The sequence below is a fragment of the Hippocampus bargibanti genome, linkage group LG02 (genome assembly GCF_051943395.1).
Source record: "Hippocampus bargibanti isolate YZ-2025 linkage group LG02, ASM5194339v1, whole genome shotgun sequence".
In the NCBI taxonomy this organism is placed as follows: domain Eukaryota; kingdom Metazoa; phylum Chordata; class Actinopteri; order Syngnathiformes; family Syngnathidae; genus Hippocampus; species Hippocampus bargibanti.
This window is the reverse complement of record NC_142735.1, coordinates 26188556-26211901: the sequence shown is the minus strand read 5'-3', so window position 1 is coordinate 26211901 and position 23346 is coordinate 26188556. Positions and strand designations below refer to the sequence as shown.

Sequence of the window (23346 nt, the reverse complement as noted above, 5' to 3'; positions counted from 1 at the left end):
ATAAAACATTATTTCAGAATCAAAAATGACTAAAATGGAAATAATGTGTATTTTCCTGTGCGGCCCGGTGACAAAAATCCCACAGCTCTGTACCGCTGCGAGGACAGGGGGTTGGGAACCCCTAATTTAGACAAATAAATAAATAAAATAAAATAGAACAGAATAAAATAAAAAATAAAAATAAATACAGTGATACCTCAGTTTACAAACTTAATTGGTTCCCAGAAAGTATGTGTAAGGCGAAAAGTTCGTCTGCCAAAAATTTATTTCCCAAAAGAAACCGTTAAAATGACAATAATCCGTTCCCAAGCCCCCATAAGACATAATTTTCTACTAAATAAGCCTTAAAACTACACAAAATATACTTTATTTTATGTGTTATAAATGTGCTATTGTATTGGAATTAAATAAATAAACTACTGTATAATAAACTCATTTTATTTACCTTTGTGATGGTTGTTGATGTAGTTGCCTCTTGATGATATTCGAGTGAAGATACGTTCATTGACACGGTCCCCTGCTAGCTGCTTTTCATTCATCCAAATCAACAGAAGTTTTTCAACCTCTTCTATTGCCTGAGACCGTTGCTTAGACAACACAGAAACACCCTTGTCCACACGTCGTAATGATCGACTTAGCGTACTGGTACTGGGACGCTAAATCACACAAACGCACACCTCGTTCGTGTTTTTCGATGATCTCCTTCTTCTGCTTGACCGTAATTTTCTTTTGTGTGCTCTTTGGCTTAACACTCGCCTGTGGTGGGGTCTTTTTTTGTCCCATAATAGCAAAAGTACTCCACTCGATAACAAACCACATCTGCACTCAAAGAAAGGTTGTGACGAAAACTAGTCCACCAGCGACCATGGCGCTGTGTGGTTTGATTTGTCCGCCGAAAACTAGTTTGTATGCCAAAATTAAATTCTCGCAAGTTTAATGTTGGTAAGGCGAAAGGTTCGTGAGCTAAAGCATTTGTAAGCTGAGGTATCACTGTGCTTTAATTCGATAAATGTGTACCAAAAAAAAAATCATGCAACGTTTTTAGTTGACCAATAACATGGCGAAGGGATGAATCGGCTTTGACAGGACTCTTAATGGTGCAAATCCTCAGTGGGCAGCATTGACATCTCCACATGACCTCCCGCGGCCATCATATCAGCAACACCTTGTCACGGCCAATCGCGTCTCGCGTCCCTCCCCCCCCGTGCGGCACTCCCTCATGCCCCCCACCCGCTTACTTGCTGACTTCTCCCCGTGTGTCAGAGGACATTCATCTCCAAGGTGTCTGAGGGTGAGGGGACGGCTCCATTTTAGTCCACCTCGCTCAGCAATTGACTTGTAAGGATTTTGTCAGTATCACCTGGGTTTAGTCTAATCTCTGGGGGCGACCAAGGTCGTCATAGTTAGTTTTTTTTTCCCGGACCTCCGTGTATCGTTCCGGAATTCTGTTCAGATTCGATGCTGTTGTCACTGTCACATATGGGAGTCCTTATTTGTGAAAGAATGCTTTTGTACGTTGACCTAGTCTCGCTTCATTCCTCGCACGTTCACACTCTGCATTATGCACAAAGAGAGAGAAGGAGGTGTGACAAGGAAAGTTGCGTGTCCTTCACACCTTCTTTTCTCTCGCCCGCCTTTCCTTCCTCCAAATGTGATGATGGCTCGTGTGAGGGGAGGGGTTTTCTTTGAAAGACGTTGAGGGGGCTTGGCAGGACGAAGTGCTTTTTGATTGGCTGCCGTGTGGACTTGTAAATGGTTGGTTGGGGTTGAGGCGGGCATCCATCCGCCTTGCGAATGTACCTATGTAAACATGTAAACAGCTGCAAGTGTGAAATCGATTTGAGCAATGACAGATGGGGCACACGTGTTTAATGTAATTGGAATCATTGGCAAGAGGACATTTTATCAGTGTATTATATCTTATTTTTTTCTTTAAAAAAATCTCAATTTAGATTTGATACTTTTAAAGACCCTATCTAGTGAATTTTTGTCGAAATAACTGATATTTTTCTTTTTAAATGTTTTTATACTTCATTTTGAAGTGCTGTTACCTGCTGTTATGGCCTTTGGGAGTGCCTCGTTGTGAATCGTAACACTACGCATGTCCTTGATGAAAGTCAAATGAGAGAATGGGGTAGAGAGGAGTCTGCCTTTATTGAGTCTCTTTGACAGGGGCTTAGAACTGGCATGGCCATGTTAGAGTGCCTCGTTGTCGGCCATGAGTGCATGCGCGGCATAACCACAAACTCTGATAAGATATAAATTAAGATTATTCATTTTTTTCCTGTCCAATGTATCAGATATAATGGAGACAGGGGCTTTGGAATTTCATGTCATTGCCACATGAGAGCGCCACGTTGTCAGCCATGATTAGACGCGTGTCATGTGTAGAAGGTCAGAGGAGCGAGGAGGTGGGTATTTATATATATATATATATATATATATATATATATATATATATATCATTTTCCGTACCGCTTATTCCTCATTAGGGTCGCGGGGGTTGCTAGAGCCTATCTCAGCTCTCTTCGGGCACGAGGCGGGGGACACCCTGAATTGGTTGCCAGCCAATCGCAGGGCACACAAAGACATACAACAGTCACTCTCACACTCACACCTAGGGACAATTTGGAGTGGTCAATCTGCGTGCCATGCATGTTTTTGGAGTGTGGGAGGAAACTCGGAGGACCCGGTTGGCCCACGCGGGTCCGTGGACCGAACATGCAAACTCCACAGAGGTTGGCCGGAACGGGACGACTACCGAACCTGCACTGTGAAGTGCTAACCACTATATATATATATATATATATATATATATATATATATATATATATATATATATATATATATATATATATAGGCAGGGATATATAGGGCCGATACTACAAATAAGACTAGTTTGCTGAAGAAGCATCTTTATTTATTTATTTATTTATTTATTTATTTATTTATTTATTTATTATTGTAATGTATTTATTTATGTTTGTATTTTTTTATATATATTTGTTAGTTTCTGTATTCCCGTCCATTGTAACAGCTTTGATCTGGACAGGTGTGCCACGCTGTGCTTACTCTTGAGCACCTCAATGTTCAATTCTGGAGATAACGGCTTCTTTATAAACGATTGCCTCATTTGTATGCGGGGTGATTTGTATTTTTTTATGAATTTTTTCATCACTCAGATTTGTCTGTGAGGTTGAACACACCTCCGTTGTGTGTGCACATGGACTTTAAAGGACAACCGACGTCTCCGGACAAGTTGTGTCCATAATTTGTAAAATGGCTTCAAATGACTTCTACTGAGCGTATTTTACAAAGATTCCACCGCATATAGCTATATTTTATGTTTTAAGACTCGCGCTAAATATTCCGGAAGTCTTGTTTTTGAGTTGGTGACGAGTCCTCACCCTACGTCACTGAAGGAACGCCCCTGACCGAAAAAAGGACATATTGTAGCAGTCCTTCCATCATGTCAATGCATTTTGCTGTACTTGTTTGGTCTGAAAACTTTGTGTTTCACCAAAAAGGGGCAGAAGAGGGCGACAAAGCTCCGTGTAAGGAATTAATCAGCCTGTGGAAACGGGCTGATTAATTCCTTCCACGGCTTGGTCACCATTTTCTGCCTCTTTTGGGTGCGACATTTCCTCAAAATGACACGGAATAAATTCTTTAATCGATTGCAAACATGTATGCTTTCTTCTTCAGAACTATTTGAATCATATTCATAACTGGATGAGTAACAAGAAAGCATATTCTCCGAATCTGAAGCCATTGTTTTGATTCTCGAGCAAGGCAAGACGTCTTGCCGTGACACCACGAAAATGGGGGCGGGACCTTCTGAAACTGGACACTTCCAGTTTCAAATTGAAGTACTTTTTAGACACTTTAAGTCATTTTTATTGGTGTTTTGCATTTGACTAAAAATATCATACTGTGTATTTTGGGTATTTTAGATGCTATAAAACGTTTTTCTGATGTCAGTTAGGAAACAAATAAGTGACGTCGGTTGTCCTTTAAGTGCTATACATTCAAGCGATCACGTTGCTCACCCCACAAGAGCTGATTCGATTGAGTTTAAATAAAACAGGTCGCCTTTTCATCACGAGCGAGACATTTCTGTCCTGGGCTTTTTTTTTTAAATGGTCCCAATTACACATTATAAATCTCAATTTCAAGCGAAATTGCCAGGCGCAATCGTCGTAGTAATCCAGCACGGCTCGCGCAACCTGAACCGGAGTGAAAGCGGTCGAGTCCAAGCGACGCCGGCGGGGTTCTTAATGGATGCCAGCGAGCAGCTTAAAATGAGGACTTATTAAAGTGCTCGTCGCCTTTCTAGTTTGACATTTCAAAGTTTCGAGTCTGGCTTTTAAATTGCTGCTTCCGCAAATGTCACTTGTCGGCTCCCCCAGAATGCTTGACGGTATGAGCCGAATTTATTGTTTGAAATGCAGAAAAGACGTTGTTCCTTTCGAATGCCTGCGGACTTTGTCCAATCTATGTTTGTGTGTGTGTTTGTGTGTATGTATGTTGCTAATGATGCTGTTTTGTCTTTTTGTGTCCCCGCAGCTACATCAGATGGGACCCGCCAAGGTCTGGACAGCATGAGGGGAGGAGTTTGTGCCACGCAGGGCATGAAGGTGGTCCTGAAAGTGGGGCAGAGTGAGTCTGAAATGTTATTATGGCTTGAAAAAAATGATGGGATGTTTTTCGTATGCCTTTCACATGTGTAGATATGGCATGCGTTCGCTTTAAACGTCAACATGGACGTGACCCATTAGAATTTTGGCCATCTCTATTTAGCTTTGGGGGGAAGGGATGGGAAAGGGGGGCAGGGGCCTTTCAAACACCGAGCTGCACATTCCTGCACATAATAGCCACCTGTCCTTCACACAACCCCGCCCCGCTCTGTTCGACACGCGCTTGTATTGTGTCGCCACTATCAGCCGTCACATCAGCAGAGTTGACAGAAACGCATTGCCAGCTTTCACATACCATTTATTCATTTATCAATGTATCTATGTGATTATTTCTTTATTTACCTACCCACTTGTTTATTTATTTATGTTTATTGGGTTGTTAATTTATTAATGTTTTCTTATCAGTTTTTTATTCATTTGTTTTTGTTTTTTTAAATAATTATTAGTTAACACATTAGTTGTTTTTTTATGTTTTACATTTATTATTTATGTTATTTTTAGTCAATTCATTAAGTTTATTTATGTATTTATGTATGGATGTATTTATTTATTTATTTATTTATTTATTTATTGTTGCTTGAAAGATGAACTATTATACAAAAGTCAACCACAACTTCTCATCAAAATAAATACAGTAATACCTCAGTTTACGAACGCTTTAACTCACAAACCTTTCGCCTCACGAACATTACATTCGCGAGCATATAGTCTTGGCCTACGAACTACTTTTCAGCAGACGAACCAAACCACACGGAGCGCCACGGTGGCTGGCGGACTAATTTTCATCACCCCCTTTCTTTGAGTGTGGACGTGGTTTGTTATCGAGTGGAGTATTTTTGTGGACTATTATGGGACCGAAAAAGACCCTACCCAAATTGCGGTCAAGCAGAAGAAGGAGATCATCGAAAAACACAAACGATGTGTGCATTTGTGTGACTGAGCATTCCAGTACCAGAATGTGAAGTCGACTATTGCTACCATCCTTAAGAACAATGAAGCTATTAAGGGTGTTTCTGTGTCGTCTAAGCAACGGTCTCAGGCAGTAGAAGAGGTTGAAAAACTTCTGTTGATTTCGATTAATGAAAAGCAGCTAGCAGGGGACAGTGTGAGTGAGGGTATTATCACCGAGAAAGCATGGCAACTTCACTCGGATATCATCAAGAGGCAACCTGCTAGTTTGTCATCCATTGACAACTACCATCACAAAGGTACATAAAATAACTTTATTATACAGTTTATAGTTCAGTTTATTTCTTTAATTACAATACAATAGCACATTTATCATACTTAAAATAAAATATATTTTGTGCAGTTTTAAGGCTTCTTTAGTAGAAAATTATGTTTTATGGGGACCTGGGAATGGATTATTCTCATTTTAATTGTTTCTTGTGGGAAATGTTTGGAAGACAAACATTTCGCCTTATACACACTTTCTGGGAACCAATTAAGTTTGTGAACTGAGGTATTACTGCACATTTGAAAGAATCCTGAAATCTAAAACGGAAAAAAATTCCGATGTTTTTCCAATTCCATTTTTATTTATGAGTAAAAAAAAAAAACAATGTTCGTTTTTGCAATCGCCAAATAATGTATGAATGTAAATAAGTTATATAGTTTGCCTCCATTTTTGTTCATATTCAGTAGTTGAACAAGCGTTAGTTTTCCTCAAAAAACAGCAGTTTCTGTCCCAAAAGCAGAGAAAAAAATACTTTGTAAAAAGAATTCATACAACAGTTCCACTGGTGTCATGTAAGCCCAAATACAGTAAAGTCTCGTTGTATAGATATTCAAGGGAGTCCGAAAAATATCGATATAACCGGGACTATCGATATATCCGACCCTGTTTGCATGTAATTTTCCCCGTGCGTGCATAGAAATAGTATCGATATAACCGGGACTATCGATATATCCGATATCGATATAACGAGACTTTACTGTAGTTCACCAGCGATTGGAAATTGTGATTTTCTTGATATGGTGTAGAAACGTAAATAATATTTTTTTGAAAGAAGAGTTCCAAATTGATATTAATCTCTTTCCTACCTTATCAAAATACTGTTCATAATCATTGGGGTAATCACTAACCGCTCGTCAGTTTTTTTCCCATAGATGAATGCCATAATTCAATATTATATTTCAGCTGTAGCCTTTCACCTTCTGAAATTCCACCTTCTTTGCTCCCTCTCGTCGTTGGTGTTTCAATTCTTCATCCAAGTCCTCCCTGCGCTCTCTGCTTCTTTTTCCGTCCGATCAAATGTGCTGCTAAAAGGTCACCACCATGTTTTTTGTCGTCTCTCGGCGCACGCGCGCACTTTGCGGCGTGCACGCTCGCGTTCACCCATTGACTTATTTCATTGCACATATCTCTTGCCGGCTCCCAATCGCCCTCGCTATTGATTGTGGCATCCGCCTCCACCCCCAGCTGTTGTTTGTCGGGCTGTGTACTTGTCACTTTATGCCTGGTAAACCTGTGCTATTCACATAGGGTGTGGCTTCTGAAAAGCTTTGCAAAATATTTACTTGTTTTAATTTTTTCTTCTTCCACTCTTACTCTCTCTCTCTCTCTCTCTCTCTCTCTCTCTCTCTCTCTCTCTCTCTCTCTATATCTCTCTCTATATATATATATCTCTCTCTATATATATATATATATATATATATATATATATATATATATATATATATATATATATACACATACAGTGGGGCCTTGGCTTACGAACTTAATTGGTTCCCAGACAGTGTGTAAGACGAAAAGTGTGTATCCCCAAAAGTAATTTCCCATAGGAATCCATTAAAATGAGAATAATCCATTCCCAGGTCGCCATAAAATATAATTTTCAACTAAATAAGCCTTAAAACTACACACAACATACCTTATTCTATGTATAAAAAAGGTGCTATTGTATTGTAATGAAAGAAATACACTGCACTATATAATAAAGTCGCTTTATTCACATTTGTGATGTTCGTTGATGGCTCTTAATTGACACCTGTTTCTTTCTGATTTCAAAGGTCTTACAAAACTGAGGCATCACATTATCATTCATCATGTTTATGATTCTCATAGCCACAGTCTTTTCTGGATGGAACTGTTCAATAAAAGCCTGCACATCATTCCACTTAGCCAACATTGCCTTGGTGCGCTCACTTGATGCTGCAGCCATCTCCTCCTCCTCACCCTCAGATGACAACTGCTGAATGGCTTGCTTCTGCTTGTCCTCTAGGAGGCAAATCAAATCCTCGGTGTTGAGGACCTCATTATGTTTAGCAACAAGCTCCTCGATGTCATCTGCATCCACTTCGAGTCCCATGTCCTATAACATTAACATGGGGCTATGGGGATTTTATATATATATATATATATATATATATATATATATATATATATATATATATATATATATATATATATATATATATATATATATAATATATATATATATATAAAAAATCCTCGTCTCACCCCTCATGGGTGGTGGCTGTCCCCCATTTTAGCTCGGGTCCAGAGGCCAGGAAGGCCAGGTAGCTTGAGGGTTCTGCGCAGTACCGTGCTGTTCCCAGCACTGCACTTTTCTGGACCGAGATATCCGATGTTGTTCCCGGGATCTGTTGCAACCACTCGTCGAGTTTGGAGGTCACTGCCCCGAGTGCTCCGACCACCACAGGCAGGACTGTCACCTTTACCTTCCAGGCTCTCTCGAGCTCCTCTCTGAGCCCTTGATATTTCCCGATTTTCTCATGTTCCTTCTTTCTGATGTTTCCATCACTCGGGACCGCTACATCCACGACAACGGCTTTCCTTTCCCCTTTATCTATGACCACGATATCTGGTTGGTTGGCCATTACTATCTTGTCAGTCTGTATCTGGAAGTCCCACAGGATCTTTGCTCGGTCATTCTCTACCACCTTGGGAGGTGTTTCCCATTTTTGACCTTGTTTCCAGTCCATACTCCGCACAGATGTTTCGGTAGACTATGCCAGCCACCTGGTTATGGCGCTCCATGTAGGCTTTCCCTGCCAGCATCTTACACCCTGCAGTTATGTGTTGGATTGTCTCAGGTGCCTCTTTGCACAACCTACACCTTGGGTCTTGTCTGGTGTGGTATATCCCTGCCTCTATGGCTCTGGTGTTCAGGGCCTGCTCTTGGGCAGCCAGGATGAGTGCCTCTGTGCTGTCCTTTAGGCCAGCCCTCTCTAGCCACTGATAGGACTTCTTGAGATCAGCCACTTCCGCTATTGTTCGGTGGTACATCCCGTGTCGGGGCTTTTCCTCCCATGATTGTCCCTCTTCCAGCACCTCATCCTCTGTTCCCCATTGTCTGAGACATTCTCTGAGTACATCGTCCGTTGGAGCCTTCTCTTTGATGTATTCATGGAGCTTGGATGTTTCATCCTGGACAGTGGCTCTCACACTCACTCGTCCCCGGCCTCCTTCCTTACGGCTTGTGTACAGTCTCAGAGTGCTGGACTTGGGATGGAACCCTTCGTGCAGGGTGAGGAGTTTTCAGGTCTTAACATCCGTGGTCTGAATCTCTTCCTTTGGCCACCTTCGAGAGACAGAGAAAGTGTATGCATTGCAGTGTATCTGATCACTGGCAGGGCATAGCTGTTTATTGCCCGGATCTTGTTCTTGCCATTGAGCTGGCTTCTGAGGACTTGCCTCACCCGCTGGAGGTATTTGGTCGTAGCCGCTTTCCTTGTTGCTAGTTCGAGGTTGCCATTGGCCTGTGGTATACCGAGGTACTAGCTGTTTTCAATGTCTGCTATTGATATATATATTGATATATATCTGTACAAAAGTACTTTTGTACAGATGACGGCTGAAGAAACCTTCTCATCGATGGACCACTCCTGTACGACTGAGAGCTTACACAGACGAAATGTCTGCTATTGTTCCTTCAGGGAGTGAGACCCCTTCAGTGTGGACTACCTTCCCCGTCTTAGTCACCATCCGACGACACAGCCCGAATGACATCCCAATGTCACTGCTGTAGATCCTGGTTGTGTGGATCAGGGAGTCTATGTCCCTTTCACTCTTAGCATACAGCTTTATGTCATCCATGTAGAGGAGGTGACTGATCGTAGCTCCATTTCTGAGGCGGTATCCATAGCCTGTCTTGGTGATTATTTGGCTGAGGGGGTTCAGTCCTATGCAGAACAGCAGTGGGGAGAGTGCATCACCTTGGTATATGCCACATTTGATGGACACTTGCGTGAGTGGCTTGCCATTGGCTTCATGTGCGGTTTTCCACATGCTCATTGAGTTTGCATTGAAGGCTCTCAGGGTCCTGTTGACCTTATACAACTCCAAGCATTCAGTGATCCATGTGTGTGGCATCGAGTCATATGCTTTCTTGTAATCAATCCAGGCTGTGCACAGGTTAGTATGTCGGGACCTGCAGTCTTTTGCGACTGTTCTGTCAACCAGCAGCTGATGTTTGGCACCTCTAGTATCTCTACCAATGCCTTTCTGTGCTTTGCTCATGTATTGATCCACGTGTCCACTTATCTTAGCCGCAATGATGCCTGACATGAGCTTCCATGTTGTGGAGAGACAGGTTATTGGCCGATAGTTGGAAGGAACTGCACCCTTTGAGGAATCCTTCATGATCAGGATTGTTCACCCTTCGGTTCGCCATCCTGGGTGAGTCCCATCATTCAGCAACTCGTTCATTTGTGCTGCTAGGCGCTCGTGGAGTGCTGTGAGTTTCTTTAGCCAGTGGGTGTGGACCATATCCGGGCCTGGTGCCGTCCAGTTTTTCATACCTGAGACTCTTTCTTGTATGTCTGCCGCTGTGATGGTAACTGGGTTCTGTTCAGGGAGGTTGCTGTGCTCCTTTTTCAGAGTCACTAGCCAATGTGCACTGATGTTATGTGCTCCCATATGCCTTTCCAGTATCTTTCAGTTTCCAGCCTTGGAGGGTCTGCTCTGCTGTTAGAACCCTGCCACTGTATATATATATATGTGCCTCGACTGGGATCACCACGTTATCGTGGTGAGGCACTTTGCGCGTCTCCATGACCCCGAGAGCTATGTCGGCTGGAGTCTTGTACTCCTGGCAGGGTCACCCAAGCCGAACAGGTCGGAGGGTAGAGGCCAGACAAAGAGTGATCCCAAATCCGCACCCGGGGGTAGGCGTAGGCGGAGTCCAACAGATCGGACCACCGGCAGCCCCTTGCAACCGCACTCACCTGAAGGTCGTCTCGAGTCTTCACTCTTGCCACTGGAATACAGTGGGTGCGGCCAAGTATGTGGGGGAAGGAATTGCGCGCCCCGTCCCTCACACTAAATCCACTAGTAGCGCAGGTTTCAGCTTCCACCATATAAGTCCACTGGCGATAGGATAAAGTGACGGGGGCAGGTCATGGATGTGACTGGAAGCTTCTAGCTTGATTCCTACACAGGGGCGGTACAGGATTGATGGTCGTTGCGAAGATGGGATGGAGCAACATTATCCTTCGGCAGCATCCTGTGCGTCTGAGCAGCCCTATTCAGGGTCCGCACTGCTCACCCCTTATAGGGGAAGGGTCTAGAAAAGGTGACCTAAACATTGCTCGTTCCACCACACCTGGGTGGCCCACCGCAGCCACCAAGGCATCCCCCCTCTGCGGTCGAAAACGAAATATAATCAAACCCATGACTATGAACCTGGCTTCCTGGAATGTTCGCACCCTCCTCGATGCTCGAGACGGGATGGAGAGACCTCGAAGACGAACTGCCCTCATCGCACATGAGCTGAGAAGGTACAACATCGATATTGGCGCACTCAGTGAGACTCGGTTCTCAGGCGAGGATTCACTCACAGAAGTTGGTGAAGGTTACACCTTCTTCTGGAAGGGTCTCCCAGAGAATGAGCGAAGACTCCATGGAGTTGGCTTTGCTGTGAAAAGCAGCTTACTCAGTAACATCCCTGAGTCCCCCCAAGGCATCAGTGAACGGCTTATGACCTGGCGTATTCCCCTGGTAAAAGGTCGCTTCGCAACTTTAATCAGCGCCTATGCTCCCACCTTGGATGCTGACGATAACACCAAAGATGCCTTCTACGAGTCCCTGGATGCTACCATATCCAAAATCCCTGCCTCTGATAAACTTGTTCTGATGGGTGACTTCAATGCCCGAGTAGGTACTGATGCCAGGCTCTGGAAACAAGTAATCGGAAGGCACGGGACGGGGAAAATAAACAGCAATGGCCTCCGACTCCTCACTCTGTGCTCTGAGCATCAGTTGATTGTAACTAACACCATCTTTCAACTGAAAAAGAAATACATCACATCATGGATGCACCCCAGGTCCAAACATTGGCACTTACTGGACTACATCATCACAAGGCAACGAGACCAAAATGATATCTGCATCACGCGGGCCATGCGTGGGGCTGAATGCTGGACTGATCATCGACTGATCAAGTCCAGGCTCAAGCTGAGAATTCGACCTCCTCATAAGAAACAGCAACCCCAAAGGCGTCTTAACACCAGGGCCCTGGAGTCCCCAGAATGTGCAGCCAGCTACCGCCACAAGCTGGCAGAGGGACTTGCCAGCCTGGACAACGACACCAGTAACGGTGACCTTGATGTTGAAAGCAGGTGGAAAAAATTGAGGACAACAATTCATCAAGCTGCCTCTGAGACCATCGGCTTCACTCAGAAACGTCATCAAGACTGGTTCGATAACAGCTCAGCTGCCATACAGGAGCTTCTGGAAGCCAAGCGCAAAGCCCATACCACACTTCTCTCCAACCCTCATTCTCCACTTCTCCTCTCTCACTACAAGGCCATCCGTGGTGAAAGACAGAAACAGCTGAGGATGATGGAGAACAAGTGGTGGCTCAGCAAGGCCCAAGAAATCCAGAGGCATGCAGACAACAACAACACACACGCCTTCTATGATGCTGTAAAATCCCTGCACGGCCCACGAAGACAACACATTGTCCCAGTTAAATCTGCAGACGGTTCTGTACTACTGAAGGACAAACAGCTAATACTTGAGCGCTGGGCAGAGCACTTTGACTCCCTGCTCAACCAAGTAAACCCTTCAGACACATCTGTCCTTGACTCCCTCCCAGAGCTTCCATCAGTTCCCTCCCTTGATGAACCTCCTCAGTTCACAGAGGTCCTCTCTGCAATCCGGAGCCTTAAAAACAACAAAAGCCCTGGCCCTGATGGACTTCCAGCTGAGGTCTTCAAGAGCGGCGGTTACCTCCTGACACGGAAGCTTTACCACCTCATCTGCAACATCTGGCAAAACAGGACACTTCCTCAGGAATGGAAAGACAGCAACATTGTCACCATTTACAAAAGGAAGGGGGACAAGTCAGTCTGCGGCAACAGCCGTGGCATCTCCCTACTTTCTGTTGCTGGCAAGATTCTTGCAAAAGTAATGCTGTTCCGTCTTACATCGCACATTACCGAAGACATCCTCCCAGAGACACAATGCGGCTTCAGGAAGGATCGAAGCACTCTGGACATGATCTTCGCTGCGCGCCAAGTTCAGGAGAAATGCAAGGAACAAAACAAGGATCTCTATATCACCTTCATTGACCTTACAAAGGCATTTGACACAGTTAACCGTGACATTCTCTGGACCATACTGCAGAAATTTGGCATCCCCTCCAAATTTCTCGGCATCCTAAAACAGTTCCACAGCGGCATGCAAGCAACTGTACTTGTTGGTGGCCTGCAATCTTCCCCGTTCCCTGTGGAAGTCGGGGTGAAGCAGGGCTGTGTACTGGCCCCTGCTATATTCAACCTGTTCCTGATGGCAGCTACGCTCCTCTTCCATAAGTCCATCCAGGAAGGTGGCGGCGTACAAATCCAATTCCGCCTGGATGGTAACCTGTTTAACATCAGACGCCTACAGGCCAAGGCCAAGACCCTGATCAGCGGCATCCACGAGCTACAGTATGCAGATGATTGTGCTCTGCTGGCCCACAGCCCAGCTGCCATGCAAAATGCCCTTGATACCATGTCCTCTGTCTACCGATCACTCGGTCTCGTGATCAATGTAACCAAAACGGAGGTCATGGCAAAAGAGAGTTCTCCAACCCCAGCGTTCACCCTCAGTGGCACACCCCTCAAGGTTGTCCAACAATTCAGCTACCTCGGCAGCATTCTAACACCCTCCTGTCTAATTGACGATGACGTCCAGGCCCGCATCCATCAAGCCTCCAAAGCTTTTGGCAGATTGCGTACTCGTGTGTTCGAAAACAACCACTTAAGAACTCCAACAAAAGTCGCAGTCTACCAAGCAGTGTGTGTGTCCACGCTGCTATATGGCGCAGAAGCCTGGACCATCTATCGACGCCATGTGAGACGCCTTGATGCATTCCACATCAGGTGCCTCCAACGAATCCTTGGCATCACCTGGCAGGATCGTGTTCCACACACCGACATCCTTCAACGCACTGCCTCCACCAGTATCGAGGCCATACTGGCAAAGAGGCAACTTCGGTGGGTTGGACATGTCATCCGGATGCCTAGCTGCCGCTTGCCTCGACAGGTGCTTTATGGACAACTCTTGTCAGCGAAGAGGAAGCCTGGTGGTCCTAAGCTGCGATACAAAGACCAGCTTAAACAGACTCTAAAGAACTGTAACATCAAGCCCAGCGATCTGGAGTCTGCTGCAGCGAACAGGCCACGAAGGGGTGACACAACTTGAAGACAATCGCACCCAGAGGAGGATCGTGCGGCACAAGCAAAGACACCTTTGTGCTGCTTCAGTACCGTCTCGCCAGCCCGGTCCTGGCCTCACATGTCCTGAATGTGGCAGGATTTGTGGCTCCAGAATCGGGCTTCATAGTCACCTACAGTGGCATCGCCGCCAGCGCCAATAACCACTGTCCAATACCCCACAAAGCAATGGAAGCGACGTCATCCTCGACTTCGATGGACTGCCAAGATATATATATATATATATATATATATATATATATATATATATATATATATATATATATATATATATATATATATATATATATATATAAATATTTTTAAAATATTTTTATTTTTTTTCTTCCCAAAGGAAACAAATGAGATGAAATATATATTTTCTGTATATATTTCCCCCTCCCCCACAAATATATTTTCAAAATATATACAAAAAGAAATTAATATATATATATATATATATATATATATATATATATATATATATATATATATATATATATATATTATATATTTACCAAAAGTAATTCTGGAAACACGGTACGTTGATTGTAAGTGTTTTTTGCTCAATGCACTTGATGGCGTATGCGTTTAATCACCATGACAGTGACAGACTCAAAGGCAGATGGGCCGATTTAGCGAGCGAAGATTACGGGACCGTTCTGGCCTTATTGCGAAAACTCATGATGACGATCTTCTTATCCTGTCCGCTGGAATCCTTTCTTTCTTGTGTGACATCACTCTGCTGCCAATAAAAAAAAGAAAGCCAAATAAAACATCCATGCAGGACAGAAATGCAAAGCTGCAAATTACAATATTCATTTGGTAATAACAAGCGTCAGGTGTATGTAATAATACTGATCGACACCCGCTACTTCTCCTTCTCACAGGTCCATATGGGCTGCCTCCCAAGAAGGAGCCAGCGGGACGTTCCACCAACCGGAACTCAGGTAAACATCATACCAAATAGAGATGATCCACAAGATGGATGCAGAGAGAATCAGCAAAGGCTTGTAGAAAGTGCGGAGAAATAATAAAAATCAGCCAGGGAGGGGTGTGAGGGAGGTGGGGGGGTTCTTGGGGCTTAAGCGAGGTGGGGGACAGATGGAGGATGTGCAGCGGTGACATCTGCGGATCTCTCTATTTAATTCCATATATTTTACTCTCCATCCTTCCTCGCCCTCCCCGTCCCCTCGCTAGTCACGTCCCCTCGGAGCTGAGTGCCGCAGGCGGGCAGTGGATGTCTAATGGCTACATTGGGCAAAGGAAAAGATGGCCAGAGAAAAAGGCGGAATAACGGGGGGGGGGGGGGGGGGGGGGGCAGCGAGGAGCCAGGGCGAGACCAGAGGCAACGTTTGAGAGAGTTATGACTGTCATTAGATGCTGCAGCCTAGATGGGTGAAAGCGGGCTTGGCGGAGGGGGGGGGCATCAAGGGGGTGATGGAGCAGACAGAAGTGTGAGGCAAAAATGGTGGAGTGAGACCAGAAGTGAAAGGCTAAGAGGAGCCAGCAATAGACGATGAGGAGAAGCCTCTGGGTCACATTTTATGGCCTTTGGGGGGCATTTGGAGGACACTTTATAGGGGACACCTGTGGGGGTGCAGTTTGAATACATTCAGAATTATTGTCTTTGAATACAACTCTTAATTTTGCCCACCAAAAAAATATATTTCATCATTTATGCTGGATGTATGGCTCAGTTTAAAAGAATTTGAATTTTTTTTGTTGTTCTTCAATTTTGAGATTCCAATTCAACGTTGTATAACGCTTTAACAACAGCTGAAGCTGTTACATCCTCATCCTCCCTCCACCGCTGTGTTCCCTCTGCCCGTCTCACCACGATGGGGTGCAGGGATTTCAGCCGATCTGCTCCCAAACTCTGGAACTCACTTCAACCCAACACCCGTTTTATATTGACTCTCTTCCCACTTTCAAATCCCACCTCAAAACCTATCTGTTTAAAATTGCATTCACAGTTTAGTCCTATCAGCTCTTTTATTATTTATCATTTTGTTTATGGTTTTATTTCCTGGTATTTCTTGTTCTTCTGTAAAGTGTCCTTGGGTGATTTGAAAGGCGCTTGTAAATTAAATGTATTATTATTATTATTATTATTATTATTATTATTATTATTATTATTATTATTATTATTATTATTATTATTATTATTGTTATTATTATTATTATTATTATAACAGTACACATTACCAAATACTACTACCACCAAGCATGCAAAAGGTTTGTAAAGTTTGTGAAACGTTGAATAGTTGCAAGAAGTCGCCTTATTTTGACATCAAAAAGTGTTCCGATGTTTGAGGCATTAATAAAGCAAAACTCATGAGCATTACTGCTTATTAGGAAAAAAAATATAAAAAAAAAATAATTAACAAAATCAAGCCTTTTTATTACCCCTAAATTGAAGCCATTGGATTTTTTTTCACTGCTCTGCGATTTCCATTTCATTTGATTATTTTTTATGACGTAAAAAGTAGAGAGAGAGAGAGAGAGAGAGAGAGAGAGAAATATGATGTAGAGGTGACAGAATCAGGTTTATAATGCAGGGCGCCAGCGGAAAGGTGACAGTTATAATGGAGATGGAGAATGAAGGATGTCAGTTAATGGGGAGAAGACGAAAGCCGGCTGAAGCGAGCATTAGCGCTTTCCTCGCCCTCGGTGCGGCACAACGGGGCACGCGGTAAGCTAGGTCATTACCGTTCCAATAAAGCCAAGACTCAGAAAGGATGTGGGAGAAAAAGAAGGACGATGGCATGCCAGGAATATCGTTCGGCTAATCACGAGGCAGTGGCGAACTTAACCGCGCGACGACACGTGCACACCGCCGCCGGATTGTTCACCTGCCACTTCCTGAGGTGATTGTTTCTTCGAAGCCAAGGAACGGGCAGCCTGATGGACATAATATAGACGTTTTACTGCGAGCGCGTGTGGTCAAAGCCGGGAGCGGTTGTGGCCACATGGCCGCCGGTAATGCTAAGTCAACAAAGTTGTTAGGCTATGTGTTACCTTGATTATACATTTGCGGCTTTGGTTCTAACTCAATGTCAAGATGTTGACAAAGCGGCGAGGTCCGGAACGATTATTTTGGGTCTTTGTTCCAAGAAATCGTAGCCGCTTTCGCTGAATGTGATGCTTCCTGTTAGAATTAGTTTATATACACATCCTAAAAACATCCAATGTTATTTAATTTCTACATATTTTTATCAGTGTATATATATATATACAGTAAAGTCTCGTTATATCGATATCGGATATATCGATAGTCCCGGTTATATCGATACTATTTCTATGCACGCACGGAGAAAATTACATGCAAACAGGGTCGGATATATCGATAGTCCCGGTTATATCGATATTTTTCGGACTCCCTTGAATATCGATATAACGAGACTTTACTGTATTTGTTTCCCATCAAAGGGATGCCGTAAAGCTGAAGAAGGAGTCCTACCGGGCCTATATAGCTTGTGGGACTCCTGAGACAGCTGACAGGTATCGATTAGCCAAGCGGAATGCAGCCTCGGTGGTCGCCGAGGCAAACACACGGGCATGGGAAGAGTTCGGTGAGGCCATGGAAGCCGACTTCCGGACCGCTTTGAGGAAATTCTGGTCCACCATCCGGCGTCTCAGAAGGGGAATGCAGTGCACCACTAACACTGTGTACAGTGAGAGTGGGGCGCTGCTGACCTCGACACGAGACGTTGTGAACCGGTGGGCAGAGTACTTCGAAGACCTCCTCAACTCCACCAACACGCCTTCCTTGGAGGAAGCAGTGTCTGGGGACTCCGAGGTGGGCTCTCCGATCCTTGTGACTGAAGTCACCAAGGTGGTTAAAAAGCTCCTCAGTGGCAAGGCCCCAGGGGTGGATGAGATCCGACCGGAGTTCCTAAAGGCTCTGGATGTTGTGGGGCTGTCCTGGCTGACACGCCTCTGCAACATTGCGTGATCATCGGGGAGAGTGCCTCTGGATTGGCAGACCGGGGTGGTGGTCCCCCTTTTTAAAAAGGGGGACCGCAGGGTGTGTTCCAACTACAGAGGGATCACACTCCTCAGCCTCCCTGGAAAGGTCTATTCAGGGGTCCTAGAGGGGCGGGTCCGTCGGAAAGTTGAGCCTCAGATTGAGGAGGTACAGCCTGGTTTTCGTCCCGGCCGCGGAACAGTGGACCAGCTCTACACCCTTAGCAGGGTCCTCGAGGGTGCATGGGAATTCGCCCAACCAGTCTATATGTGCTTTGTGGACTTGGAGAAAGCGTTTGACCGTGTCCCTCGTGGAGTTCTGTGGGGGGTGCTTTGGGAATATGGGGTACAGGAGCGCCTGATACAGGCCGTTCGGTCCCTATACGACCGATGTCAGAGTCTGGTTCGCATTGCCGGCAATAAGTCGGAATCGTTTCCAGTGAGGGTTGGGCTCCGCCAAGGCTGCCCTTTGTCACCGATTCTGTTCATAACCTTTATGGACAGAATTTCTAGGCGCAGCCGAAGCGTTGAAGGTTTCCGTTTTGGTGGCCTCAGTATAGCATCTCTGCTTTTTGCAGATGATGTTGTACTGTTGGGGCCTTCAAGTGGAGCTCTCCAACTCTCACTTGAGCGTTTCACAGTCGAATGTGAAGCGGTTGGGATGAGAATCAGTACCTCCAAATCTGAGACAATGGTTCTCAGTCGAAAAAGGGTGGAGTGCCTTCTCCGGGTCGGGGAGGAGATTTTGCCTCAAGTGGAGGAGTTTAATTATCTGGGTGTCTTGTTCACGAATGAGGGTGTAAGGGAGCGAGAGGTCGACAGGCGGATCGGTGCGGCGTCTGCTGTGATGCGGACTTTGTACCGATCTGTCGTGGTGAAGAAGGAGCTGAGCCAAAAAGCAAAGCTCTCAATCTACCGGTCGATCTACGTCCCAACCCTCATCTATGGTCACGAGCTATGGGTTGTGTCCGAAAGAACGAGATCCCGGATGCAAGTGGCCGAAATGAGCTTTCTCCGTCGGGTGTCCGGGCTCCCCCGTAGAGATAAGGTGAGAAGCTCGGGCATCCGGGAGGGTCTCAAAGTCGAGCCGCTTCTCCTCCACATCGAGAGGAGCCGGATGAGGTGGCTCGGGCATCTGATTAGGATGCCCCCGGGACGCCTGCTCCCTCCTGCTTGCTTTTTGGGATCCGCAACCGCCATCACCACCTCGCAAACCGTGACATGACAAATGACGTCACTCCTGTGGTCTATATCTGCTGAGACAACTCTCTGTCTCTGTCTCTCTCTCTCTCTCTCTCCCCCTCTCTCTCTCTCTCTCTCTCTCTCTCTCTCTCTCTCTCTCTCTCTCTCTCTCTCTCTCTCTCTCTCTCTCTCTAACTCTCTCTCTCTCTCGGCTTCCTTCCTCCTGGCGTGAAGAGCATTCTCTCGCTGCCTGAGAAATAAATATCTGCTGAGACAACTCTCTCTCTCTCTCTCTCTCTCTCTCTCTCTCTCTCTCTCTCTCTCTCTCTCTCTCTCTCTCTCTCTCTCTCTCTCTCTCGGCTTCCTTCCTCCTGGCGTGAAGAGCATTCTCTCGCTGCCTGAGAAATAAATAGTATTTTTTGTATATCACATTGCTTCCTGCTGATTGAATATTTCAACCAAACCAAGTGAAGAACAGAACCAGGAGGAGAACATTATTTTTCATCTTACATTTACTCTCTTCCAGGGAACTCGACCCATTCGAGAGGACCCAACACATTCGGGGGCGGCGAAGGCGACGGGGAGAACGGCCCACTGCAGCCGTCCAACATCGCCCTGATCGCAGGGGCTGCGGGGGGGTCGGCGTTCCTGCTTCTGGTCACCGCCGTCATCTGCGTGGTGTGCTACAGGCGGCGGCACGCCAAGCATTCGGACACCCACCACCCGCCGCTGTCGCTGTCGTCCCTCACCAGCCCCAAGCGAGGCGGTGGCGGGGGCGGCATGGGCAGCTCCAACAACAACGGGTCAGAGCCCAGTGACATCATCATCCCTTTGAGGACGTCGGACTCCGCCTACTGCCCGCATTACGAGAAGGTGAGCGGCGACTACGGACATCCCGTCTACATTGTGCAGGAAATGCCGCCGCAGAGCCCGGCCAACATCTACTACAAAGTATGAGAACTGAACTTTCCCTCAATCACTCCACAAGACTCTCTGCCCATTTCATTTTCGCACCCGCCACCATCCAACCATAACCAAACCCCAGCACCGCACTCCCGTCTGTCCCCCTTGGGAGCACTCCTAAAAGAAATTCCCAGAATGCACCTGGAAGTTTGTGAATATGGCTTTTGGACCCGAGGAGAATCAAAAAGGACTATATTTGGGAAACAAATCATTTTTAAAAATGGTAAAAGCCCATGGGGTACTGAGGAACTCCCCAGTCGCCATACCTGCCTAGAAACTAGCCCCCCTCCCCCCAGCCTCCTCCCTCTCCCCCTCTAGAGAGCCATCAGCTAATCAAACGGCCCGAACCACCGACACTTTCGGAATTCTTAGAGCGAAGAAGCAGGAGGTTCTCAGACTCGGCCAATCAGAAATGCCGAGGGTGGGGGGTCATGTGACACGACCCGGAGGGGGTCTCTGAGCAGTCGGGCCGTGATGATACTCAGACTCTTGTATATTTTAATAAAATGTGTGTGTGTTTGTGTGTGTGTGTGTGCGTGCGTGCGCGTGTGAGTGACATGGGTGTATGTGCTCTTTAGACTCGTCTTGAAAATACCAAAACACAAAATAGTGAGCGGATACCACAAAAAGTAAAAAAAAAGCTCCAATAAAGTGAGATTTTTATGGCTATCAACACTTATAGATGATATATAAAAAAATATCCAGTTAATAGATGTTTTTTGCTTTTATTTTCGAGGATTTTGTTATATTTTACCAGCTAAAACCACCCATGTGTTGCTAGCCCCTTTTTTCTATTTTTTCACACTTTACAGTAGTACAATCTGCCTTTTATATTCGCTTAATCCCACTGTTTTTGGGAGGGGGCAAAATGCCCCCCATCCCAATTGCCCTAACACCCCCGCTACCCCCCACCACCCGCCTTTAAGGTGTTTGTATATTTTTTTATAGCTTCTTGTTTGATGCGTTAGTGTTGAAGTTTAGACCTCGTTTGTGGAAATGTTGAGGTAGAGCCTTATAATATCGCTGTTTTTGTTTTAATCCTTTGTTTTTAAATGTGACAAGGAGGGGCTTGCGGGCAAAACAAAAAGACAAAGCAATGCAAAAAAAAAAAAAAGGAAAGGACTGTGAGAAAATTGCACACGAAAGGCCAAAAAGACGAACGGACGATGAAGGATTCATATGGACGTGATGAAGAGCGGCAACCTCGGAACTCAAATGGATTTCGGAGTTGAACTCATTCAACACAATCGCTCGCACACGCACACCAAATCACACCACCACGTGGAGCATTTCAAACATTCCCTTCTGGTTGTGTTACATTGTGTACACACACATATACAGTAAGCGCCTGTTAATGACTGCTACACCGATTGCGTTAAAACACGCATTCCTGAAAATTCCGTTTTTTTATGCGCGTACGTCGCACGGTGACACGCGATGGCCAATCGGGGCGCTATTTGTTCACCTACTTCGCAGTAAAGTCGTGTTGTGTTGCTGGGACATGTTTTGTGGCTTTTATGTCAACGGGGATCTCACACACTGACGCCGGACGGACACGATGTTACATTCGGAGGCGCCGTCGGGTGCACACATGCTTTCAGTAAAATTGTTTTGTGTTGTGCAAACATTCTGTGGCTTTTGTGTAAACTGGTTGACGGTTACACATAAACACACACATGCACAGATACATGCACAACCGTTTTTTTTTTTGTGATCCTTCCTTAATTGTATTTTGTATCAGTACTTAACATCATCTACACGGTGTATTAAGTGTGCTTTAATTGTCAACATTCGCTCACGTCGGAGATTTTTTGTCACCCGGTTGCTTCTGGCCTATATTTGAGGGTTTGAAAATGAGTTGAAAAGATGAAACATTGTAGTGGGGAATATGATGGGGTGGGGTAGGGTGGGCGCAGGGGCTTTTTTTGTACAACGACAAAGTTGTGTTTTGTTGTTTTTTTTTATGTACTCTGTTACGTCTTTTGTCGATCCGAACACCGCTAAGAGAGTAGTGCACACGCCTTTGACAAGTTGTGCAATGTGGCTTATGTATAAAAAATGGTTGCAGGGATGGCGGGGGGGCTACATACAAAATAACAAAGACTCACCGACTCCCCTGACACTGCCATGTTTTTTTTTCATGTTTTCACGTAAGATTTAAACATGTCATCGTTTGTGTTTGACCTCCCTGGTGAAACAGTCAGTGTTGCCTTCAAGGCGGGGAGAATGTGAATGGGTGAGGGGGTTGGCGGCGGGGGGCATCACCATGGGCTAGTTTGTGTCATGTGGCCCTTCAAATGTGACGTGTTGTGTTTGGGATACATCCGTGTGAGGTGTGTGTGCGTGCGCCTGTGTCACCCCCTCCCCCCATTGTTTACTCATCACCCCCAAAGTGAGCTCTCACCCTCCGCCCCCAACTCACCTCTGGAGAGAGGAAAAGATGAGTACGTTCCTGCTTTGGAGAAGAAAAAAACAGTTGAATAAAAAAGAAATAAATAAAAAAATGTTTAAGCACCACTTTTGCTTGTGATGTGAGGTTGATTTTTGTGTGAGGGTCTTTTGTTTTGCGTGTGGGCGTGTGCATCAGAGGCCCACTGGCCATGCCTTTTAAAAGTAGTTTTTTTCCTCTTGTCGCTACTATAGGCAGCTCACAGCATGGCTCTCTTTAGTACCGCGCTTAATAGCACTGCAGTCGCTCGCACGTACACACGCGCACGCACGCACGCACACACACACACACACACACACACACACACACACGGCGAACCCTCCCGCAAGTGTTATCAACAACTTATCAAAACTGCCTTCGTTAAGGTTGCCTAGCAACCTATTGACAGACCTGGTTTCATTCTCGTTTCCCCCACTTTTC

At 45.4% G+C, this 23346-nt stretch overlaps 1 protein-coding gene across 1 annotated transcript in view; it reads left to right on the top strand.

The window, feature by feature from the left end:
• The window catches only part of efnb3b (ephrin B3b), a 107128-nt gene extending 84134 nt beyond the window's left edge, over positions 1–22994 (top strand). The window contains exons 3-5 of the mRNA XM_088990528.1: positions 4567–4659; positions 15254–15313; positions 20041–22994. Of these exons, the coding sequence (XP_088846654.1) occupies positions 4567–4659; positions 15254–15313; positions 20041–20471 (584 nt within the window). The 3' untranslated portion in view covers positions 20472–22994. The remainder of the gene's footprint in view (positions 1–4566; positions 4660–15253; positions 15314–20040) is intronic.
• Positions 22995–23346: the final 352 nt, after the last annotated feature.